The sequence below is a fragment of the Durio zibethinus genome, chromosome 19, assembly GCF_047325235.1.
Source record: "Durio zibethinus cultivar Kanyao isolate XHJ-2024 chromosome 19, ASM4732523v1, whole genome shotgun sequence".
NCBI lineage: Eukaryota > Viridiplantae > Streptophyta > Magnoliopsida > Malvales > Malvaceae > Durio > Durio zibethinus.
Window position 1 is genome coordinate 24,865,360 of NC_143180.1, and position 24,777 is coordinate 24,890,136.

Genomic DNA, 24,777 nt, shown 5'->3' on the forward strand with positions numbered 1-24,777 from the left:
TTCAATCTCGATTTCTCTCTCCATACAAAGAATTAGAAAATGATTTTTATTCGGATTTAATCCTTTTTCAAAGAGGAACAAAAGCCTTTAATCAATTTTGAAAATAATTTATTAGAATTTAAGATTCCATTAACTACTTATTTTCACCCCAAATAAGTAATCAATTCATAAATCACTTAACTAACATGATTTTAGGGTCTTATTATCATACCACCATGCTCGATACCACATTCAAGCACTAACCCAAGGATCATTATGCGGTAGTTAGAATAGCATAATTAAATAAAGTAATTTCACATTGCTGTTTAGGTGGCCATGAAGAATTCGTAGAAGTAAATTAATTCTTAAAATGACTAGGTCTTTTTCTTCACTTTTTTATTACTGGTGGCATTCAATGTGTAGTTATTGTATCCAGTAGAAGTGAAGAGGGGACCTTATCCTAATTAATTAACTAACCTTAGAAACCTCTTTATCAAAGGCTTACTAGGCCAAAGGCCTACATAACCACCAAACCACACTAACTAGTAAGATATGTAAAACTCATATTTAGGTGATCACATTAAATTAATTGGGCTCTCATGCTTGTCTTGTATTATGACTAAAGTCATCAGTCAGTTTAATTAAATTATTAATATCGCTAATTAATAGTAGCCCACTTACAAAAAATTTTAACATTCTCTTATTTGAGCAATATTAATTATGTTGTTTGATTTTAATAAAACTTGATTTGAAAATAAGACTCCAGGTTGATTTAGTTTATTTTGATGTAGCCATAGTTTTAAAAAATAATTTAGCCTTTTGAGACAATATCTTAATGATTTTGTCCAATAAAATCATCTAACACTGAATCATGGCTGCTTTTGTGCCCTTCATCGACATAAGACCAATCCATGGTTACAAGTGCCAGTGACTCTATCGATAATGGATCTCAGTGTGGCTGTGTAGCAAAAAAATAACACCTAAATATGATCTCAATATGTTATTTTCATTGTAATCTTTTTGTCGATTTCTTTAAACTTGTTGAGAAATCTCCATGGTGTCTAGATGTGCCTGTATGTCTCCGTAATATTCTCGAGATTCCTTAATGGTGTCATACATGGGACATACCTAAGTGACAAAAGAGTTATACTTAAAACAGACACCAATTCTTAAGATTTCACAATGCATATAGCAAATTTTAATTTTTCAAGTGTGCATGTACTAACATAATAAATAATAACATAAAATATCAACCAATAATGATCATTATTCAAGAATAGGATTAAATATCACATACATATTTCAAACATAAAAAAAGTCCATAATGATAAACCTTGATGTATGAGTATGAACTACAAGTGATATACTCCAACTAATTAACTACACCAAAAGACTCTAAAATACTCATACTCTTAGCATATTTACTAACCACTATAGGTCTTAACCCCCTTAGTCAAAGGATCAGTAATCATGTTATCAGTCTCAATGTGTTCGATAATAATTTCACCATTTTTCACAAAATCCTTGACTTTAAGATATTTTATCTCCTAGTGTTTAAATCCATTAGTGCTCTTATTATTTTTAAAAAACAACACAATAGACTTATTATCACAATAAATCTTTAATGGTCTAGAGATGGAATCAACAATGCGAAGGCCTGAAATAAAATTTTTAAGCCAAATTGCTTGCGTAACAACTTTATAGCATGCTATAAACTTAGCTTACATAGTAAAAGAAGCTAAAAGTGTTTGTTTAACACTTTTTCAAAACATAGTTCCTCTAGCCGATAAATTATTAAAATCAACAATTAATAGTAGTTCACTCACGAAAAATTTTAACAGTTTAAAGGAAGGAAGAAGAGGGATAGAGGAGAGAATAGTTGTCATTGATTGCTTTTATAGTGGTCATTGAAATTAGATCATGATTTTGTTGGGTTTGTAATGGTTGTTTAGAGATTTCGACAAAGGAAGATGAAGGAGATGAAAGTTTGGAAGACAATTTTCTCAAAATGGGTTCTATTTAGCTTTGACTCTAAAATCATTTTATGTTGACTTGCTAATTTTTGGATATTTAAACATAGAAAGATGTGGAAAATAATTTCTGAAAACCATTTTACGTTGAAACAAATGGAGTCTAGAAATAAAAATGAAAGATAAAACAAAAAATATTTTCTCAAATCAAACAAAATAATGATCTATATGAATATCCCTATCCTATATGTTTTCCTTTGATAAACTATTTCTTTCAAGTTTAGGAAAAAGATAGACAACACATGGTAAATTTATGGTATTTATTTATAAGAATTAAGTTAAGATAAGCCGAAAATTTGAGTTGAATGATGAATAATGTTAATAAGTTGATATCTCAATTTCTAATCTCATAAGTCATAATCATAATCATAGATTACTATTCCTAATTTATTATTTAAACTAAGGTAGTAAATTAGGCTATGAAAATGGATTAGGGTTAGGTGTCCATGGAAGAGAGAAATCCAATTTAAAAAGCCTAATTTCAGTTTTGGAATACTTTTAAACAAAAAAAAAAACCCAGGATAGGATAGGAGATAAGATAAAAGGAAAAGGAATTATATATTGCAGTTGTAATAAGCCTAAAGGCTCAAGTTAATCCTCAATGTTTAAGGGGTTGTATAAATCAGGACTTGACCTTTGAATTTTAACAATTACGGATCTGATTTATTTTAAAATTTAATAATTAAAGGTTTTTTTGTTTTGGATAAAATCTATTGAGTGTTATGCATGTACCGTTAATTGATTAATTATGACAGATGACTATTAAAATTATCAAATAAGATGCCTATTAGGATGCCAACATGTAATTATATTATTTTTAAATTAAAAATAAATTTATTAGTTTTTCTCATTTTTTTCTACCTTTCTTTATTTACCTCTTCACTCTATCTCATTAGTTCTCTTTTTCAATCGTAGCAATTTTAAAAACTCTAGAATCTGGTGCTAGACCACCGCCTCTCGCCTCAAAACGCAAACACGTTCCACGCCCCGATTAGCAACTCCCATTACCGGCACTCAACCACTATCTAAACCCCTACAAAGCTCCCCATGTAGTTTCAAACACTCAAACCATTACTTCTGGTAACCCTACTCAAAATTCACGCCACCATTGATTCCCCCACCCCAATTACCTTATACCAAAATTCAATCTAAGTAATATCCGGGATTTATACATACAAATACCCAAAATTTAATTTACCAGACCACAATTTCTAAAATAAAAAATTTTGCAAAAAAACATAAAAAAAAAACCTTAAATAATCAAAATTCAAGAAAGCCAACGAAACTGCTTTTTACCAAAAAGATAATGGCAAAATCAGTCCCTATAGCTTAAGACTGATGAAATAGGAAGATTGGTTGCTCTTATCATTGTTGATTTCCCACAATCGAGCTTTTGGATAAATTAATGATGAAATCATTGTTCTAATCAGAAAACAAAAACAAGTAGTGCTTTTTACCTCAGGCACTTTTATGGGGACTAGTCACCAGTAGGAAAATAATAAGACAGGTAAGAGTTCTTTGAAAAAAATTCGCAGCTTTAAATGTAGATCTACGCTATTAGAAAGTGTTTTTGAGAAATCCATTTAAAGATTAATAAGAGAAGATCTAAGTTAAGGAGAAAAGGAGAAAGAAAAAAAGAAAAAAAAGAAAAAACTTACAATTAAAAATTTCATATCACCCGACAATTTACACATAATCTAAATGCATCAAATTTTATAAAAAAAAAAACCCTTTAGATAGGGGATTTTAAGGAATGATTTCAATTATAGAAAGATTTTTAAAATTCTAAACTAGAATTACTTTATTTGACGAAATAAAAATAAAAATTGTCAAAACTTTGAGAATTGGAGCACTCGAATTCATTTTTCAAATACCTATGAAATTTCTTAGTTTTATTGTAAGCAGTCAATATTTACTTTTTTTTACGCGCTTTCTTTTCTTCAATTTTAATTAAAAAAACTTAATATAAAATTTATTTATTTAAAATTTTTATATTATTAGTAATTTCTATAAATTTTATAAATATAATGACACCTATATCACATATATATATTTTTTAGCTTTTTATTTTTTGATTATTTATCTACTATAATTAATTTTTATTTTATCAAATTTTAATATTTAAAATTTTTTTAAAAAAATTATTTATCCAAACGATGCAATCACAATTTGCAAATTCTATTTTTTTAAATTAATGCATTTCAAAATACTAATATTCCAAAATTTTTTAAAATTTCAAAGTTCGAACACATTCTTAATTGTTAAATTTCAAATAGATGAGATCCTTGATTTAAAAAGATCAAATCCTATTTTGAGCAATATTCTTGAAAAAAATTTTACATAATTTTTTAATAATTAATTTTAATAAATCCAAATACCACGTCATAAAATCATTTTCTACTATTTTTAGAAAAATGTTTTTAAATTTTAAATTTTAAATTTTGTAAGGAGATCTCCCTGGTATATATTTATTTATTTCAATTTCTATTCGAAAATTCAAAAGGAGATTTGAGTGACGGCATGCTCACTGGAATCTGAGAGAGAAGAGAAGCGAAGAGATTACTACTGTTTCTTTCGATTTTTTACTTTAAATAAAAGAAAAATAAAAGAAAAAAAAATCTTTATCTTCCGCTTGAGAGAGTAGAGAGTAGAGAGTAGGCAGTAGTTTGGTAGATGATCGTTTCCTCAACATAATAGTAGTAAGCAAGCCCTAGAATTGGAGGAGGAGGCCGTTAATTTGATGGGATTTGGGACCTGAAATCCAGCGCCACCACCAGCATACCAGACGTAGGATTTTGCTTTTGATACAAAAGAGAAACAAAAAAGCAAAAGATATGGAGGGAGGGCGGAGAATAGCAGTGAGCCCAAGGCCTTGCAGCGGACGAAGAATAGTCGCATCCAAGAAAAGAGGGAGAGCGGATGGATTCGTTAACAGTGTCAAGAAGCTTCAGCGAAGAGAAATCTGCTCCAAGCGACACCGTGCTTTCTCCATCACCGACGCCCAGGAGCGCTTCCGCAACATCCGCTTGCAGGTTCTTTCTTTTTACTAACTTAACATAACCTTACTCCCTTGTCTTTTATTTATTTATTTATTTATTATTATTGTGCAAATTTTCTTCTATAAATTAATTGTAATTAAAATTTTTTTTTTCGTTTTTGTTCAAAGTGCCTAAGAATTCTGCTTTATGGTATACGGTTTCAGCTGAGGTATCTACTTCCTCAAGCTTCCAAGTCCAAACCTTAGCTTAACGCTTCATTCTTTTTCCTTTTTTTTTTTCCCCAGATTAGAGCACAAAGAAATTTGAACATTTAACCCTAGTTGCAAATTTGTGCAAGGGAACAAAGGAAGCTCTAGCTTTGTATTATTAGTGTTCAAATTAGTTTGATACATCCTTTTCCTTTTCCTTTTTTTTTTTTTTTTTAAAGAATACACTACAAAGAAAATTTGAACATTTTAAACCTAGTTGCAAATTTGTGGAAGGGAACAAAGGAAGCTCTAGCTTTGCATCATTAGTGTTCAAATTGTTGATACATATTTTATGTTTAATAGTTTCTAGTCTAACCACCGCTTTGGTTTGTAATACACAACTAGAGTGGACGGAGCGCCTACCATTTCAATGTTACCTTATGACATATTGCTGCAAACCTGATCCAATTTCGTTGTTGTTGAAAATTTGATGATTTTCAGCTTTATGGCTGTTTAAGTCTTTAATAAAATTAATGACAAAAGATAAAAGTTCGAATATTTGTGTCGAAGGATTCCTGATGTTGTTTTTAAAATTTCATGAATGATAAAGTGTCATTGTTGGAATTTCTGCATGGCATATACGTCAAATACATTGGTTGATAACAAAATGAGTTGCTTTATTTTGGATCTGCTGGTATTATGAAAAACATGTTACATTCCTGCTATTTAACAAGTTCCCTTTTGATTGAATAGTTATCTGTGTCTTTATTTCCTCGTTAATTAGGAAGGTAGAAAAGGACATTTCTTTCCTTTTGTTTGGTAGGAAGTCTATCAAGCAAAAGATTAATTTCAAAGGTCAACGGGTGGTCTGTTACTTGTGTAGCCATCGGGACAGATCTGTCATTGCAATTCTTATTGAGCTTGTTTATTAAATTCCTGTTGGTGATATGTTGCATAAATATATAGGAGGAATATGATACACATGATCCAAAAGGACATTGTTCGATGGTATTACCATTTCTGAGGAAGAGGTCAAAGATTATAGAGATTGTAGCTGCACGAGACATTGTCTTTGCTCTTGCCCAGTCTGGTGTATGTGCAGCATTTAGCCGAGGTTGGAGCCGTGTTTCACTTTTCTAAACTTATTTTGGATAAGCTTGTCTATTTCTGTTTGCATCAAGAATTAGAATTGGAATCTTGATGTTTATTGTTGTGATGCAGAGACTAATCAAAGAATATGCTTTTTAAATGTCACTGCTGATGAAGTTATACGAAGTTTGTTTTATAATAAAAACAATGACTCACTTATCACAGTCTCAGTTTACGCTTCAGACAATTTCAGCTCCTTGAAATGCAGGAGCACGAGGATTGAGTATGTCAATCTTTTTTAACCTCTTTACAACCCTTAACTTATCTCAACTTGAGTCACAAGGAGAAAAAGGGGAAAAATCAAAGAAAAATGTTAAATATTGCATCTGGGCATTATAATTTGTAATGTTCATTTGTTTTCTTTCTGAAACAATTCTGTTTTATGGGCAGATACATACGGAGAGGTCAACCTGATGCTGGTTTTGCTCTTTTTGAATCCGAGTCACTGAAGTGGCCTGGATTTGTAGAGTTTGATGATGTAAATGGGAAGGTACTCACATATTCTGCACAGGATAGGTAAGTACTTATCCATATGAATGTCCTTTTGTGCTAAACTATAATAATTGGATCCATAACTAGTTTCATAAGTTTGATATAATACTGTTTTTGTCTTTCAATCAGTATATACAAGGTGTTTGACCTCAAAAATTATACGATGTTATACTCCATATCTGATAAAAATGTTCACGAGATCAAGATCAGGTAATGCTCGGTTCATGATGGTTATATCTTCTTGCTACAAAAAATAAAGATCAGTCATTGATAGAAAACGGGGAAACCGTCATGATTTCTTATTCTTCTGTTTGTATCAATATTTGATAATTTAGGCTCCTTTTGATTGTTGCTTTTACTACTTGCTTTCTACTTCCTAAAAAGTAAAATCAAATGATAGATAGCAAAAGTTGATATAAGGTGAGATTAAAACAAACACTGATTGTAGCTTAGCTGCTCTATACAAAAGTAGAACAATGCATTTTATTCTCCAAAAACATTACAGTTTTTTTAATAATTCCTAAGTATTGTTTAGTCCAAACAAGCTTTCTCCTTTCTCCTGAAAGCAAAGATTAAGTATTAAAAGTAATAATCAAATGGGACCGTAACTTGTTAGCTTCTGATGATGTCACTTTATGTAATTGACTTTGTTTCTATCATATCTTTTGACAGTCCAGGGATCATGTTATTGATTTTCACTAAAGTTGGTGGCCATGTTCCTCTTAAGATTCTCTCAATAGAGGATGGAACTGTTCTCAAATCTTTTAGCCATCTTCTTCACCGGAATAAGAAGGTGGATTTTATCGAACAGTTCAATGAAAAGCTTCTTGTGAAGCAGGAAAATGAAAATCTCCAGATTCTTGATGTAAGTATCCTTGTCAATATATTGTAATCTTTTTCATTTGATAGAGCTAAACAAAATTTAAACTGTAATTGTGCAGGTACGCAATTCTGAGCTAACGGAAGTTAGCAAAAATGAATTTATGACTCCGTCAGCATTTATATTTCTGTATGAGAACCAGTTATTCCTTACATTTAGAAATCGGACAGTTGCTGTGTGGAACTTCCGTGGAGAACTTGTAACTTCATTTGAGGATCACCTTTTGTGGCATCCTGACTGCAACACTAATAACATATACATCACAAGTGATCAGGATCTTATTATCTCTTACTGCAAGGCTGATTCTGATGATCCATTGTCTGAAGGAAATGGTTTGTATTTTCTTTCTTTAAACCTCCTTATTTTCTGGAAACTAAAACACTATTAAACTCAGGTTTAAATGCTTAGCTTGTTTATGAAGCAGGATAATGAGTTGGTTTTTATGTTCTTTTTTTCCCTGTATCTTTCTTTTGTTCTGGTAATCTTTCTCTTATATTCCACCTTACATTTTCTTGTTAATCTCCTTGCTGCTATTCCTCCTTTAGATAATTGTATCTCTTGTCAGGTCTCATTTCTTAGACAAATCATTTGAATCAATACTTTTGTATGGGTCGTAACTAGAATAAATAGCTGAAAAGCAACCACAATTCAATTTAAATAGTATAGGCTATAGCGTTTTTGTCAATTTGAAAATTTGATCTGGATTCAGATTTAGCTTGTCGTGTTGATGAACTGTTTCCTTAAAGGTATAGAAATAACAAGTAGAAACCAGCAGTTGCAAAAGATTATTATCAATACTTTTGTATGGGTTGTAACTAGAATAAATAGCTGAAAAGCAACCACAATTCAATTTAAATAGTATAGGCTATAGCGTTTTTGTCAATTTGAAAATTTGATCTGGATTCAGATTTAGCTTGTTGTGTTGATGAACTGTTTCCTTAAAGGTATAGAAACAAGAAGTAGAAACCAGCAGTTGCAAAAGATTATTACCCAGTAAAAATTAAATTTAATAAATCAGTGAAGGGTTTTCTTTTATCATCAATTTTCCGTGACATTGTAAAAGACTCTAATATTGCTTGGGTATCTTACCAAGCTTTATTTTTATTTTTTTGTTCTTTGTTTTAGAAGAATTGATTTAAAATGCCTTGTTGAGTTCTATGTTTTTTGTTTGTTGACTCTTATGGCAAATTATGGGTTGGGTAGGTGAAGAGCCTGGAGTTGTGTTTTTAGGAGTTTTGTTGGGCTTGGCTAGCTTCTTGAATTGGATTGTGGAAAGTTTTCATGATTTCCTTGGTGGTTCTGAAAGGAAATATGCATGTTCAAATTTGCCAATAACTGAAGGGAGGAGAAAAGATTTGATGTGTATTTATTTCACCATTTTGCGTGTGTGCATCTAATGAATTTTTTTGCATCCCTGGTGTGGCAGGGTCCATTAATATCAGCAATATATTGACTGGGAAATGTCTTGCTAAAATAAGAGCTAGCAACAGTTTTCCGGTGGAAAAGCAATGTAGGTGCAGTGTGAAGTGTGGTTGCAGTTGGAAGAAGCAGAGCAATGCGTCCAGAGTTAGAAGCACAGTTGCAGAAGCGCTGGAAGATATCACTGCTCTTTTTTATGATGAAGAGCGCAATGAGATTTATACGGGGAATAGGCATGGACTAGTTCATGTGTGGTCCAACTGATGGTTTGATTATGTAATTTAATTGGAGGATGAGGTGGATGTAAATCGGAATTGTGAGTCTGAAGACACTGTAGCATTATTAAGTGATATTGTATCAATTCATTTCGTTTCTGTTTTTTGATGTTTGTTCTGGTCCTGTATGGGAGTGTTGTTTAATGTATGATTTTATGGTTATAATATTGATGGAGTTATAATTATATTTAGGAAGGGATGGAGTGTGAATGAATGAATGTGAGGAAGCATGAGTTCTGAATCCCCTCAACTTTAAAGTTAAGCAAAGCAAAGGAAGCGTAGAAGACAAGGGCAAGTAGGACGGGGAGAGGAGATGGGCATTTTATGGAATTTGATATATTAGATTAGGACTGAGGATGATAGGAATGACAGTAGTAGTTATTAGAAGGAAAAGATAAAATTAATTGCGAATGCAGTTCGAGAGATGAGAATGGGAATGGAGTTGTAGCGGTAACTTGGAAAAGAGAGAGCGAAAGATTTTGCGAATGGCTTGGAGGCTGGGTGAGGTGCTTTGCGCTTCTCATTTCATGTTCATCCGCTTGATTCCATTTTCAATTTCTACCATCTAGAAGGTAGTATTTCATTCATATAATAATATTATTATATGTAGTTGTTTACATGCATGTAAATTCAAAATTTCGATGATGTTTGCAGTTTCCCTTCCCTTTTCTTTGTTTTGTTTTTAGTTTTGTCTTCATCATTGTTATAATAATAATAATAATAATAATAATAATAATAATAATAATAATGAAAAGTATAGTGAAAAGGAATAGGAGTAGGAGTAATGGAGCTTTTTTAGATTTGATTTTGATTAGATCTGATTTAAACTGGATTTGTAAAAGCGCAAGGAGAGAATAATGAAGTATAGCAGATAGAAAAAGACAACACTAACAACAAACAAAAAAGGAAAAAGGTTGGGAAGCAAATTCAAAAGCACAAGACGGGAATACGTACACCCATTCCCAATTTAGTTTTGCATCCAAATCCTCCCAAATATCCAATATATCCCAACCCCAACTCCAAGCATCTGTTTCTCGTTTTTTTTCCTTCACCCATATTATATTCACCAGACCACAAGAGGTTGATTTTGTTAATTTCTTTCAAATTTGAAGAAAAAGGGTGAAGAATCACTCTCTCCAATCAATTATAAGCAGCTACTCCACATTTTATTTTCTATATATATATATATGTATATATTTCTCCATTCACTCTCTGTTTTTCTTTCTTTGGCTCACAATTAGACTACTACAACAAAGTGAAGAAGGTGAAGGAAGCTAGTAATTGAGCTGAGCTGTGTGTCGGTGCCCGCTCCCTCTTATCTTTTCCTTTTTCAACTGCGCATTCTTCTCTTCAGATCCGACTTGAATAATGCAGCTGCAACTGCATTTTTCCGTCTCATTCTGGATTTAACCTAGGCTCCTTTCCAATTCATTCGTTTTTCTTTTGATTTGTTAGGCAATACAAAGAATAACAAAAGGAAAGAAATATGGACGGAGATGGAGATGCGCCTTTAGATTACGCCACCATTCAGATTCTGCCTTCTCAAAACAGGTTCTTTTCTGTTCTTCCTTTCTTCAACCTACATCTGTTTGTCACCACCACTCTATTTTTTCTTTTAACAGCAACATTACTGCAATATATCTAATATACACTGTTGAATCAATTTCCCTATTTTTAGATACGAGGCATTTACATGTCGCGACGACAAAGTAGAAAAACTGGCTGTTGGGTTTCTGCAAAAACTCTTGCCCCATTTACCCGGAGTAAACAACTTGTACGCCAACGGATCCAATACTAACTACAAACTCCAACTGCCCCACAATCTAAACACTGCCCCATGGTTTACTAAATCTACTTTGACCAGGTTCTTCTGTTTTACTGCAAACCCTCTTCTTTGCTTTGCTTTTTGTAATACCAACTGGAAAGTACTAACCAAACGGAGCCTTAAGTATTTCACATTTTCCATTTCTTCATTCTGCTCACTATGTCGTTGTACTTTCCCAGATTCCTAAATATTGTTGGTTCAACGGATTTATTGGATACTGCTAAAGTTATTGAAGGCGAGATGTCTCAGTTGGAGGAAGCCAGAAAATTTCATCTTTCTCTATATGCTCAGGTAAATATCCCCTGTCCTTACCTTAGTGTATGGATATTTAAATATTTAATTATGTAGGAGTCCTCACTAATAAAAGTTTCCTCTTCTCAGGGGCATTCAGATAATATTAAAAGCAGCGAAAAAGGTAAATCTCATGTTCAAGGAAATTTAAACTAGGACACTGTTCATTACCTTGACATATTCTCTATTTCATAGGTTTTTTTTTTTTTTTAAAATGTTACAATCTACTTAAATACTTTAAACTAATTGAGGGCATAAGTGGTCTCTCATGTCTGTCTTGCCAATCTGCTTAATTTTTTGTTGCACCCATGGTATCTAAAAGCTTCCAGACTCCAGAGTTTTAATTGTTCTCTTTCCTTGTTCAACAGATATATGTGACCAAGTAGACATGGTCCCGACATCCAAAGTAACTTCCATTCTTTATAACTTTTTTTGTCAATTTTTCCTCCTAGTCCTTTAGGAGTTGATCTTATGCATCTACATAATATTCACCATAATTTATTGTAGCCACTAACATATGCATTTGACCTCAGCAGTTCGAAGTCCAGAATTCATCATCAGATACCTCAAAGTATGTTCACTCCATTAATATTAATATATATTTAGTTAGTTAGTGTGTTTTAGTTTTCCTGCAAAGCCAACTAACCTTTGGAAAGCTTATTGCTAGGAATGAGCTCTTACATGCTATGGACTTGAGACTTACAGCATTAAGAAGTGAGTTAGTTGCAGCTTTTAACCGGGTGGTTGGAGAAACCTGCTCCTACAAAGAAATGACTCATCTAGCAAACTTTTGTGAAAATTTTGGAGCAAATGATGTAAAGTAAGTTGCCTTGCAAAAGGAAAGTGTATGGATCTTTTAAATTCTGATTTGCCCAATGAAGTTGTAAATGCAATCTTCTTTTACAAAATTTTTGCAACACTTACTGAAATGAATTATAAGCAAAAAACATCTTGTTAATATCTACTGCAGGAATTTCTTGTGCACGTTACTAGAGCTGAGCCAAAAGTGCCAAGTTGCTAATCCCCCAGATGATGAAAAGTCTTCATCCACTCGTGCTTCAGTGAATGGCAGCATGAACAGGGCTGATGGAAATAATCACATATCAAAGCCAGTAAGTTCAGAAACACCAGTTAAATATGGTGTTTCACCAGCAAAAGTTGCCCAGGTTGAACGGCAGAGCTCAACAGAAAGTGGGGAATCTTCTGACTCAAGTGACAAGAATCAAATGTCTGCAGAAAGAAGTCGAGCTCTTATAAGATCTGCATCGCCTAGACGGTCAGCATCTCCTATGCGAAGGGTTCAGATAGGGAGGAGTGGCTCGCGTAGGGCCCCTGCTCTGACCATAAAGAGCCTTAGTTACTTTCCTGCTAGAGAAAAGATATTGTCTCAAAGAGGTGTAGCTTCAGATGGTAGTGAAGAGGAAGGATCTGGACACAGTAAGAAACCCGAGAATAATGTTCGGCGTATGAGTGTTCAAGATGCGATAAATCTTTTTGAAAGTAAACAAAGGGATCAGATTACTGATGTTCCAAATAAGAACTCATTAACAAACATCTCTCTTGGTCCAAGTAAGTCTGTATTGAGAAGATGGAGTGCAGGTATGGGTGAGTCCTCCTCCCAATGCCAATCACAGAATGCTTCTGAAGATCCTGTTCCAGAGCCGCTTGATAATGTCATCAATAGTGATATCATAAGGAGGTCAGCAGAAGTTAATTTGGAATCAGATACTAGGACTGGACAAGAAAACATCAATGAGACTGTTGATGTGAAGTTAGAAAGGCTGGAAGAGAGCTCATGTAGTCCAATAGATGTTCAAGAGGTCACAGATATAATCCATGAAGTTGAAGAGGAAGCTAATGAAAGGTCAAAAAGCTCAGCTGAATGGAGTCAACAGAAGGAAGTGGAGTTGAACCAAATGTTCAAAAAAATGATGGAAAATCAGCCTGTTAGCTGTAGGAAGCCTCAAACTAAAGTCAGACAAATTCTGCCTCCAGAGCAGAGAGGTGGATTTTATGACCATTACAAGGAGAAGAGGGATCAAAAACTTAGAGGAGAGAATGCTGGAAAGCGTGCGGAAAAAGAAGCAAAATTTAAAGCAATGCAGAAAATTCTTGATGAGAGGAAAGCAGAAATGGCTTCCACAAACGATAATAATCTTTGTAATAAGGATCCTCCTACAAAGACCCAAAAATCTGTTAAAACATCCCAACAGTTACTTAAGAATCCTTCTCAGCCTGCTAATACAAGGAAGGAAACCACAAAACCTTCAACTACAAAGAAAGTTTCATCTAAAACATCCTCCTTGCCTGCTACTCGTAAGTCATGGCCTTCAACACCATCACGGAGAACAACAGGGACATCACCAGCTAAAACTTCTGGTGGAATCTCTTCTGCTGGCACTACACCAACGCGTCGGAAACCTCAGTCAGCACAATCAGTACCTCGACCAAACCCTACAGTGGAAAGCTCCCGGCCACAGCGAAGAAATGTGAAGGCAACCCAGACTGATAAACGAGGTTTAGTGGGTGTCAATGAGAAGCAGCAACAAAAATTGATGAAAAGCAACAAAACAACAAAGACAGAACTTGCAGCAGCACCTGCGGACTCTTCCAGTATGGTTCCGGTGAAGCCTAGTTTGTATAACAAGGTAACAAAGAAAAGTAGTGTAGTTCCAGTGGAATCAAAGCCATTTCTCCGTAAAGGTTCGGGATTTACCTCTAGTGTTGGTCTTGCCAACAAGATAAAAAATCCTTCTCAGTTGGACTCTTTGAAAAACAATGAAAATTCTATTGATCCTCAAAAAAGTGATGTGATTGTCAATGCTTCTGTCTTGGCAAGTGAGTCTCAGGATCAGGATGTTTCATCACTGGATCATTGTGATGGTGCTATTCAGTCAGAAACACAGCTAAATGGCCATCAGAAATGTGATGTGATTGAGAGTGTTGATGAACTTGCTCCTGACTTTGATGATGGATTAAAAAATATTCCCGGGTCTTCTCAATGTGAGGAAGAATCAACCATCTCACCATCTGCTTGGGTGGAAATAGAAGAGCTTCTGGACCTGCCTAGCCAATGTGATGAGAAAACAGGTGAAATTACATCTTCAGCCAGCATTGCACCTGTTGGATTGGCAAGTCCCCGTGTCCGTCACTCTCTGTCACAGATGCTGCAAGAAGAAAGTATTGAAGCTGATACTAGTGAATGGGGAAATGCTGAAAATCCGCCTGCAATGGTCTACCAAAAAGATGCACCAAAGGGATTGAAGAGGCTGTTGAAGTTTGCTCGGAAGAGTAAGGGGGATGCTAATATAACCGGTTGGTCTAGCCCATCAGTATTTTCTGAGGGAGAGGATGATGCAGAAGAATCAAAAGTTATTAATAAGAGAAATGCTGATAACCTACTACGAAAGGCTGCCCTTCACACAAAGAATTATGCGCAACAAAAGACATTGTTGTCTGATGGCTGTGAAAATCATTTGGATTCTCATGAGCTTCCATCTGGTATATTTTCTCTTTGACATAATCATTTCATGCTTATTTTCTGTCAAACTGTTTCATTGTTTCTCATATCGATAGGCTCTAGATGGTTATAGGTCAAAAGCATAGAAGTAACTGCTTTCATTTTTGTGGCTCATTGTTCTATAGCTCATCGGTTTTCGCCTCTTTGTTCAACTTTCTGGGAAATATAAAAATAGTTGTAAATATTATCATTCCCTGACTCTTCATTGAGTCTCATTATGAAAGTACTGTGGATTTTATGTACGCAGCTCAATCAGGCATCAGCATGCTTGATGCCCACAAATTGCACAAGGGCAGTGTCTCAGCTGCAGCCTCCACCACTAAAGGTCAATTTCCATCTCCATTACTCTCTTGCAGTTTCCTCAGTTCTTTTCTTTCTTTTTTTTTTTTTGTCTGGAATAATAATTTATTTTCTTTTCACTTTGCCACAGTATTTTTGTAGTGCGAATTCCCATTTTTTTACCAATGTTTATTTTTCAGGGACAAGGTCATTCTTCTCCCTTTCAGCATTTAGGGGTAGTAAACCAAGTGAGATGAAGCTTCGCTAAAACTTGGATGATTATGAAAATTGAGGTTATTGGCGTTTGCTCTCTCCCAGTCCTAGGCTAAGCTTTGACGGAGGTCAATTTCCTCTGCTTTTCTCTTTTCATTTTTTTTTTTTTTTGGTGTATTGTTTTTGCATGTCAGCAGTCAAGGATCATTCTCTATGAATGTGTTTTGTGTTGGGTGGGGTGTTCATGTAGATACAGTACGTTGCCGTATTAGGATTTCCATCCTGCTAATGTTCCATGGTAACCATTATGCCGAGGACATAAAACAATGATGATTTTGTTTTGTCAGCATTAAAAAATTTCAAGCCTTGTACTGTGGAATCCCATAGACACCTCAGAGCTAGGTTCTTATTTCACTACATGCCTCCATGGGACACTAACCACATCCCGCTTGCTGGCTGCAAATGGTGACTGGCAGCTATATAGCTTTGGATTCCATTTGTTGACTCTTCCAGTTTGCTTTGCTATAAAAGAATCTGCAGTTTGGTGTGCTAAGTTTCGTACTTGGATTGTCTTTCACTCTTCCAGTCTGGGTCATTCACTTATATTTTCAGCATTAGATTCAATGAATGTTGTCCCCTTCATCTGCCACTGAATTCTTCCGTCGAATAGAATCCATCCAACCAAATCTGCAGTTGTAACGACTAGGGAGATAAACGTTAGGACCATTAATGCATACTATTTTGAATTTTCAAAATTAGGATTGAGTGTGAATAGGATTTGATTCAAATTAAATTTTATTGGTTTAGTTAGGTTCATTGGTAAAATTAATTTTTTTAAGATTTTATGTTATTTTTAATATGTTTAAATAGATTTAAATATAAAATAATTTTTTGTTTTATAAAAATTTAAAACTTACATAAAATTAATAAAAATATAATTTGATTTGATTCAAAATTTTTTGAATTTTTTTTTATTTTATGATTTGAAAATTGATTGATTGAAATATTCAATATTCAAAATCTAATCTGAATGGTATTAAATAAAAAAAAAATTCGATGCTAACTGTATATTATGATGTTAAATCAATTTTTCATTTTTTATTTTTTTCCTCAGCCCTAGTAACAACATGACGAAGTCTTAACTCACCAGTAAATCTAAATAAATGGTGTAACAATATTATTGGCTGGCCTTTCCTTGACGTTGTAAGAAGTAACTACATTACAATTTCTCTTGCGTTCTATTATGAATTTAAGAACGACAGAGTTGCGTTAATTGGGCAAATTCTTTAGTGTTTTTTTCTTTTTAATGACAGTAGGCCATGATGTGAAGAAATATGTGTAGGGTTTTTCTGTTCTTGTTTTTATCAACAGTGTGGATGATAGTGTAACAAATTAGGTTTTTACAAACTATAAACGAATATAAAACCGCCCCTTGCCTTAGACAAACGGTTTCATCAATTGGCCGGGCCACACGGTATGCTCAAAAGAGGAAGAGCTGTGTTTGTGGCAAGAAGCAGCTTTTGCGACAAAGGGTCAATGAATGCCGTTCCACTAGAGATCTCACCCAGAACCAGGCTTTCTGTTGCTATTCCGAGGTCAAAAGAAGGCAATCAAGCATTACGATGAGCAACATCGCAGGCGCAGATGCAGACTAATAGTAATATGGATCCTCGAGGCCAGGATAAATATCAAAGAAAAATTAGATGCTAGCAATAAACTTTACAACTGTGTCGCTAAAATAGATCTAGGGACATGTGATGTGGGCCATTAACGTACGAAAGCACAACTCCTGAGTCTCTGGTTGTTTCCAACATGCTAACATCCAACATTGCAAAGAAGTTTCCTGCTTAACTATTGGAGCTGCAGCTTATCTCTGTCTGCAGATACAGCGGCCTGGAAACCAAGAATGACCAACAATCAACCACCTTCCTTTTCCTCTTTTACCTTCCCTTTCTTTGCTCGATAACATTTTAACCATCTTTCACCTTTTGAGCTAAGCCTAAAAGCAGAAAGGCTGTCTCTTTGTCCCTATTGAGGTGTTCAATTAAATTGTGATCATGAGAACTATCCCAAAGAACTCTAAAATATGCTTTTTCTCAGGGATATGAAGTGAGCTTGTATCTGTAGCCAAAGACATGAAAATTTGCACAAAGTTCAATTCAACAAGTATTAATAACAAAGAAGCAGTTCAAGATAATAGCAGTTAAAGCCAAGAAACAACTTCACCACCCCTTGCAGCCAAATGAACAAAATTTAGCTTTGTGTTGCAATTTGCAGCTGGATGGATGACTACTATTACTCAATGACAAACAAGTGCAGTTCCAATACTACTTTTGGGCTAGAAATCTCAACAGAGAAGTTAATCATGATAAAACTATTTATCATGCTTTTAACACATTTGAGAGATCCTGACTACTAGAATTGCTAAACCATCATAAAAGATAGATGCCAAAAAGAGATGAATTCCAGAGTGACAACAACACCTTTCACCCCTGCATCAGTATATAAGCTGATCAAAATGACTGCTGCCCTGAAAATTGAGAGGATCCAAATGGCTGCTGTCCTACTCCAGCCATTTGAGAAGGTCCAGAATATTTCAGTTATGCCTTCTGAGGGAAGCCTGATGGTGGTTGTCCTGCCCTCTGAGAAGAACCTGATGACCACCATCCAGCCATCTCAGCAGGTCCCAAGGGTGACCATGGTGGCTGTCCAAAAGGTCAAGGTTGAGGCCCAGGGAATCTCCACCTATTTTCATTTAAAACTCTATCAATCTCTTCATTCCACTCAACTTTCCCAAAAGCCACACACACAAACCCCTCCAATGCAGGAGTAACGCCAATGGAATACTTCATCATCTGGTCCGGTATAGCTAGGCTTTTGTCCAGCTCATCAACATTGCAAAGCCTTCTGACTACAATATCATAAATGGAGGCATCTGGTTTAGGATCTTTCTCCCCCATATTTGTCAAAGGTGCTGCGGATTCCATGTTCTTACCACTCTTAAGAAATTCACTGAAAACCCTAGTTCCAAAACTGGCAACCATCCTCAAACCAGTCTCGACCATCTTTGTACATGACCATAGAGCATCTGCTTTCAATCAAATATGTTTATAATCTTGATAGAAAGGATCACTTGCATGAATGCAGATCAAAACAAGAAATCAAATAAGTCGTCGTACAATCTAAAATCAGATTCAAAACTTCCCTCACAATAGTCTTAAAACAAAGTGTTAAATAGATATCCTGGCAGCTTTGATAAAATAGATGAAAGAAGTACAACCTTGTAACAGGCGCTGAACATAAAGAAAATTGAAGCAACAGCATTTTATTACTAGAGACTTGATGATTCCATTGTCTGGATGGCTGGTGCAGTGACCACAGCCAGATTAAGATCAGGGGGTTTACAGTCCCCCGCCCTCCCACAAATCTCCCTGTACTCTTGACAAATGGCACATAGATGGCAGAAAAAGTGAGTAGCAAAGTCCCCACAAGGTGCGTCCTGCATCAAACATAAACAGTGATTAGCAAAAGATAAGCATGCAAAAGGAGTAGTGGATGGATAAAATATTATTAAGCTGCTTAACATAGAAAAAGAAAGCTGGTGTAATCCAATGTATATAATTCATTCTCATATATTAATCTACAACTGCTGGACACAAAAAAGTAGTTACTATTGTCCAAAGAAAATGATTATTTGACTTCTCATCCAAAACCTTGTTACTAATAGTTCAACAATTTGTTGATATCTGTAAAAATATGTAAGATTGTTTAAAGGTCAAACACTTGCATGAGTTAATCATAGGATTCATTATTTTTGGGGGTAAGGGCAGGATTCTATTCTCAGGTAGGATCTCACAAAAGGCAAATGAGGTGAACACAAAATTCACTTGACTTTATATGCCAAAATATTACCATTTCTCATCTTGAAACTTTATGGTTAGTAGTACTTCTAAATTCCGTCATTTACCATTTTGCATCAGTCAGTGCTAATAAAAGAAAGAAGCAACAATCACGTTAAATCTGATGAAAAAAGAACCCCCCTTTCCCCTAAAAGCCTTAATATAAATCAATCTCAACGTATCCTTAAGTAGGAAGAATGGCGGTATAAGAGGACCGAAAAAATGATAAAAGTCCCAAAAAAAAGGTTCTCTATAAGCTACAGTCTCAACAATCCCTAGTAATTGAACCATCCAGCCCGTCCCATACAGCTTGTGACACAAGAATTATGTAGAGAGGTTTCCACATAAGTAGACTTCATGCAAAATATACATATACTTTGTGCAAGTACTGACGGAAGCCTCTTATTTTTTCCCCTGGTGATGAACTGTCGGAGATGGACTTCCTGTCCTATTGTGTACATCGATGATAGTTCAAAGAATGGTGGCCTAATGAAGTCATATTAGCCCTTGAGGCCACTTCATGGAAGGTTACTTCCAGTAAGTCCACCTCATGGGAGGTTACTTTCTTATTAGGACTGTAATGATTTCTGAAGTAATCCTATCAATTCAATAGGTGGAGTTCATTTTTATTGGAAATAATTCAGGAAAGAGGTATTCTTTCCATTCCATGGCCTTAGAAACCAAAAGGCCTTTCTTTTGGGTCTAGATTGTTACATATTCCTTTCCATAGAAATTAGAAATTGAAATTTCAAGACTAAAAGTGATTTTAAATTGTCTCGACCAATTGAACGATAGTACCAAAAAAACCCAATGAAAGGGTGATGGCAGTACAGTTTTTAAGCAAAAAGGTTTGTAAACCAGAACCAATGGCGTGTTAATAAGAAATTGATAATGGAACAGGGTCAATGTGTCTCAAGGAGAGCTCTCCTCTTAAAGACATGGTCAATGGTCAGATACTAAAACATCGGAGCAGTTAATGCAGAGTGCAAAGAAGCTAATTAAGGGATTAACTTAAGATTACTCGGAACTGGGCCAAGGATAACTGCGATTGAATCTAAAAAGCTATTTTTTGCTGCTGCAAAGGATTTCAGCGCCAGCTACCTGAGTTCCAGTCACTCTTCTCATACAATCCCAATTAGAAAAAGACAAAAAAGACCTCCAGGCTCCAAACATACCACTAACTCAAAACTATAAACGTCTCCTAATTTTAATACAGCAGAGACTCCATGAAGACAAATCATCTATACCTTACGTCCCATGGTTAAGGCCTGGAAGTCTCCTACTAAAGCTCAATGGATATAAGACTCCTTGGTGAAGAATCAGTCCTCTATGAGAAGAATATCCTCCCATAAATAAACTAATCATAAATAAAAATCTTGATTTGCTCATGAAAGTGAGACCTAAGAGGGACCAATTTAGCAATAACTTCTTAGATGGTCAAGATCAAAGAATAATGTAATACTAGTTTTAGGAAATATCCTATATTAAAATCATTTAGCTGAAATTGATGGCTTCTGACTCATAAGTACATATAGCAACTCCATAAGTGCGTGCCAGCAGTCATAACTTTATTAGCAAGTGAAAGGAACACTACAACAGTAATACCGTATCACATACAACACTATTCATGAACTATCTGGGACAACGAGCATGAAGATTTTCGAGATATTATAGAAGTGAACGAATTCACATATATTGGCCTTTGCTTTTGTTCAATGACTCAAATTAGCAAATCCAAGTTCCAAAATTAATAGTTAATAGGGTTATTGGTGATGCAGAATTTATTTATTTCCAGTGCTAGACAAAATTGAACATTAGGAATTTCAGAGTCTGAGGATGGGTCAGATTGATGGTAAGGGATTGGCATTGATGCTGGTTTCTTGTTAGAAATTATTATATATATTAAAAGCTGGAATTTCTTATCAGAAGCTAAAGAAGCTTTTAAGGGACTCTAGAGTTGCTAATACAAGGAAAAGCAGGGGTTTGATGGTAAGGCTTTCTAAGCATCCCTAAACTTGGGCAAGGCCTGCTTGTATCCTAATAAAGGCTTGGGGCAGAGAGGAGAATAAAGAGAAAAGAATAAAATGTTCAGCCCAGGTAGTTGCACCAGGGAGATGAAGGCAGTGATTACCCGCAATAAAATTTTATGCATATGTAATATCCATAAATTAATCTTGCTTAAAATTAGAAATCACACAGTTCTACAGATTAGCTTCTGGCACTTTCTTTCATTCCAGTAAAATTGGGACACAACTAAAGAAATTAATGATGTTTAAAAGTGATCCATAAAGGTCAATAACTCTAGTGCCACAATTATAGCTCATCTCTAAAAAGTAACAAAAGTATAAATCAACCATTTTAAGAAAAAAGTTGACAGAATGGCATCATAGTCTAAAATAAGGATAAACAAAGAGCTTGCAATAACTCGTTCAAGTCAGAAATAGGGCAATGGGAAGGGAAAGCATATAAAGGAAAACTCAAATTGGATGAAAGCAGACAATACCTGCAAGTTGTATCCGGATCGAAGCGCCCTCCTGTACCCACAAGCATAACTAGAGACAAAGCATCCAGGTAAGGCCAATAAAAGGCCTTGAGTTAACACGCAGCAGACAGTGTTTATAAAAGCCCAAAGAATGAAATGGGTGACGCAGGATCCGACTAAAGTACCAGAACCCAAAAATTCAGCATTCTTTCCGAACAAAAAGCAGGGGAAAAAAAGACCTATACAACCTGGCCATTCACGAAAACACAGTCTCAGTTTGAGCTTATGAGAAAACATTATTTGCACAATTACCTAGACTGGACTAGACTAGTGTAATTCATTAACTGTGATAATCTAGTCCAAGCTTACTGGTTAGCAATTTCCAAATTACTTCTATAAAACTCAAAGAGGCACCTGAAAAACGAAAAGTCAAAATAGCATACAGCTCTGCATGTCATCGCAACAAGCACAGATTCCAGAAGACCACTGAACAAACTGAGTCTGGGATTGCGAGTGCGGCTGCGATGGCGACGGCCTTGGTTCACAATCTCCATCCATCTCCCCCTCCTCAGCAGGACGAGGAAGCGCTTCGTCCGACTGTCCCAAGGGTATATAAGGCGGTGGGACATAGCCGCTTCGACTTTTCATCTTGATTGTGATCGGAAACTATATTTTCTCTTGTGACTGGCGATGAAAGGATCGAATTTGGAGCCTCTGATACTGATGGCGATAATAGGACACTCAAACCATCACTGTTTTTTTAGACATTGCCAAAGTGTACATTTGAATGGTGCAATATTGAAAACAAATTAGTTATTACAAATGAGATTAAAATACGTGTTATATATTGAAAATAAAATGATGATTAAAGATTTTAAATTTTATAATAAAAAATTTAAATTATTTAATATTTATAAAATTAATATATAATTGAAATTTTATTAAATTATGTTTATATTAAATAATTAATAATTTTATTTTATCAAAAAATAATGTGATTCATTTCTATTACTAAAAGAGGTAATGATGTTAAAAAATAAGAGTTAATGTAATTTTGTAAATTCACTAAATTATACAAAAAATAAGACTTAAAATAATTTTATAATTTCATTAAATTATGCTTGATTTTTAACGCAATTATTCTTTTTTGATAAAGAAAGTGAATTATAAATAAAAAAATATTTCATAAAAATGTAAATAAGAAAATTACAAACCACAAAAAAAATACATGAAATTTCACTACTTTCATTTACATTTTTCATTCGAGTTACTTGTATAAATAAAATGATAATCAAATTGTATGCAAGAAACTCGATTAATTTTGAAGGCAACCAAATTCAAACACAAAAATCCAAATATGAATCCATGGAGTTGGAACCAAACTAAAACTTGACATTTTGTCGACTGCACTTGGTTGCTTAAAGAAAAAGAAAACACCTCCTAAAATGAATCAAAAAACCACTATTCCCTCATTTCCTTTGTGTGAGCAATAATCGTCTTACTGATTAATAACCATATTGCATCTACGTATTCCCTCGTGATTGATTGAAATTTAACAAAAAAAAAACTAGTTTTGCAATCGCTCAACTCATTGGAATTACTGTACAACTATTAAATGATGAATTTTACAAAATTGCCTTAGAGCTCAATCATCATTTATTGAACTGCTAATCTATGGAGATGATCCAAGAACACCTTAAAGCTGACATCGTCAGTAACGATTATGTCTCCACTCGCATGATGACCATCGGAGTTATATGTCGCAGAAGGATTCAACTTTCCCAGAAGAAAACAGGCCTGTGGATCAAAAGAGATTTAACAACTAAGTAGAGGAAAAAGCTAAGATGACAGCAGGATTTTGTTCACTCTCTTTTTCCCCATCTTTTTCTGTACTGTGATTCAGAATATGTAGAAGTTGAAGATCATATATGATTGATTTTCAAGGTTATCTAAGCTTCAGTTTTGCAAGTGCATTTGCAAACCGACTCCACCCACCCGTCATCTTCCATTTCTTTAGTATTTAAATTGACAATTCAAATCATAAAGACTAGTCACACGATTTCAAATACCATTTGCAACGGCGCAGGCCTGAGCCTAATCACTTAAAAAAATGATTACAGCTCACAAGCAGAGGCAACCAATGTTGAGCAATAAAGGGTGTTATCCTTTAAGGAGGAAAGTGGAAAAACTAAAATCGTGATAATCCTAATCAGAGTCCTAACTTCATCTGCAGTTAAATACTTCATATACAAACAAAGAACAAGAGCTACTGACCTGTGAATCATGTTGGTAAAAAATGGCTAGTCGAGGAATTGGAAACCTTTCCTTGATTATTGCATCTACATCATCACGAGGAGCTAGCAGCAAATGGGCAAAAGCATACACAGAACAAATGATGATAAGAACAAATATGTATGACCATGATTATGCCAGCACTATTTGCTGATTCCAAAAGCTCTGTTCTTATTTTTCAATCTTCCAATTATACCAAAAAAAAAAATTGAAAAACAAAAAACTATATTTGTTAGGACTTTCCCATATTTCTTTTTGTTCCAAAAGAAATTTTTTAGGATTTTCCTTCATGACTTGTATGAGAACATTAAATATTTAAATTACCCTTTCCCTAAGCAAATCTGCAGGCAAAATGATGCAGGATTATTATTGATTTTGTTACTTTGTTATATTTTAAATTTAAGGGATTAATTGGAATTTTAATCCATAGGTTTAGAAAATTTTAGGCCGATTAAGTTATTTGATATTAGTTAGTTTTTCACTTGCTTTTAGAGTATTATTGCATCATGATTATATTTTATATCTTTCATTTATCTTCTTCTCTCTTAAATCTATTTTTTATCCA

At 34.4% G+C, this 24,777-nt stretch overlaps 3 protein-coding genes and 1 pseudogene across 17 annotated transcripts; 2 read left to right on the forward strand and 2 right to left on the reverse strand.

The window, feature by feature from the left end:
• The first annotated feature begins 4,499 nt into the window (after nucleotides 1-4,499).
• On the forward strand, nucleotides 4,500-9,578 carry LOC111310064 (uncharacterized). 2 transcript variants are annotated; one of them, XM_022909171.2, is made up of 8 exons: nucleotides 4,500-5,041; nucleotides 6,163-6,310; nucleotides 6,418-6,568; nucleotides 6,736-6,861; nucleotides 6,967-7,047; nucleotides 7,510-7,702; nucleotides 7,779-8,049; nucleotides 9,144-9,578. In XM_022909171.2, the coding sequence occupies exons 1-8, from the start codon at nucleotides 4,844-4,846 to the stop codon at nucleotides 9,398-9,400; spliced, it is 1,425 nt and encodes a 474-aa protein (XP_022764906.2). In that variant the 5' UTR covers nucleotides 4,500-4,843; the 3' UTR covers nucleotides 9,401-9,578. The 2 variants fall into 2 exon arrangements, with proteins under 2 accessions (XP_022764906.2, XP_022764907.2); XM_022909172.2 differs by lacking the exon at nucleotides 6,967-7,047.
• Nucleotides 9,579-9,606: 28 nt separating this feature from the next.
• LOC111310063 (uncharacterized) lies at nucleotides 9,607-16,092 on the forward strand. 13 transcript variants are annotated; one of them, XM_022909168.2, is made up of 12 exons: nucleotides 10,236-10,491; nucleotides 10,653-10,708; nucleotides 10,867-10,962; nucleotides 11,090-11,275; nucleotides 11,416-11,527; nucleotides 11,618-11,651; nucleotides 11,896-11,933; nucleotides 12,061-12,098; nucleotides 12,195-12,347; nucleotides 12,498-15,028; nucleotides 15,295-15,372; nucleotides 15,527-16,092. In XM_022909168.2, the coding sequence occupies exons 3-12, from the start codon at nucleotides 10,898-10,900 to the stop codon at nucleotides 15,592-15,594; spliced, it is 3,303 nt and encodes a 1,100-aa protein (XP_022764903.1). In that variant the 5' UTR covers nucleotides 10,236-10,491; nucleotides 10,653-10,708; nucleotides 10,867-10,897; the 3' UTR covers nucleotides 15,595-16,092. The 13 variants fall into 13 exon arrangements, with proteins under 13 accessions (XP_022764904.1, XP_089605094.1, XP_022764903.1 ...); XM_089748967.1 differs by having other exon boundaries at nucleotides 10,295-10,491; nucleotides 10,653-10,712; nucleotides 12,064-12,098; XM_089748966.1 differs by having other exon boundaries at nucleotides 10,370-10,530; nucleotides 10,653-10,712; nucleotides 12,064-12,098.
• A 2,402-nt stretch (nucleotides 16,093-18,494) lies between these two features.
• Nucleotides 18,495-22,889, reverse strand: LOC111310065 (protein PLANT CADMIUM RESISTANCE 10-like). Its single transcript, XM_022909173.2, has 4 exons — nucleotides 22,364-22,889; nucleotides 21,942-22,168; nucleotides 18,820-19,038; nucleotides 18,495-18,627 (listed from the first exon to the last, which is right to left on the reverse strand). The coding sequence occupies exons 1-3, from the start codon at nucleotides 22,566-22,568 to the stop codon at nucleotides 18,871-18,873; spliced, it is 600 nt and encodes a 199-aa protein (XP_022764908.1). The 5' UTR covers nucleotides 22,569-22,889; the 3' UTR covers nucleotides 18,495-18,627; nucleotides 18,820-18,870.
• Nucleotides 22,890-23,256: 367 nt separating this feature from the next.
• LOC149513578 (protein transport protein SEC23 F pseudogene) lies at nucleotides 23,257-24,335 on the reverse strand (annotated as a pseudogene). Its single transcript, XR_016330445.1, has 2 exons — nucleotides 24,195-24,335; nucleotides 23,257-23,717 (listed from the first exon to the last, which is right to left on the reverse strand). The product of XR_016330445.1 is annotated as a protein transport protein SEC23 F pseudogene (transcript).
• Between the last annotated feature and the right edge of the window lie 442 nt (nucleotides 24,336-24,777).

Coding starts and splice junctions, on each gene's coding strand:
- LOC111310065 (XM_022909173.2), bottom strand. CDS start 22,568: ATGAAAAGTCGAAGCGGCTATGTCCCACCGCCTTATATACCCTTGGGA. Junction 22,169..22,363: donor TTGCGATGACATGCAGAGCT/GTATGCTATTTT, acceptor GTGAATGGCCAG/GTTGTATAGGTCTTTTTTTC. Junction 19,039..21,941: donor GATCCGGATACAACTTGCAG/GTATTGTCTGCT, acceptor TGTTTGATGCAG/GACGCACCTTGTGGGGACTT.
- LOC111310064 (XM_022909171.2), top strand. CDS start 4,844: ATGGAGGGAGGGCGGAGAATAGCAGTGAGCCCAAGGCCTTGCAGCGGA. Junction 5,042..6,162: donor TCCGCAACATCCGCTTGCAG/GTTCTTTCTTTT, acceptor ATAAATATATAG/GAGGAATATGATACACATGA. Junction 7,703..7,778: donor AAAATCTCCAGATTCTTGAT/GTAAGTATCCTT, acceptor GTAATTGTGCAG/GTACGCAATTCTGAGCTAAC.
- LOC111310063 (XM_022909169.2), top strand. CDS start 10,898: ATGGACGGAGATGGAGATGCGCCTTTAGATTACGCCACCATTCAGATT. Junction 12,099..12,194: donor TCATCATCAGATACCTCAAA/GTATGTTCACTC, acceptor GCTTATTGCTAG/GAATGAGCTCTTACATGCTA. Junction 12,348..12,497: donor TTTGGAGCAAATGATGTAAA/GTAAGTTGCCTT, acceptor TATCTACTGCAG/GAATTTCTTGTGCACGTTAC.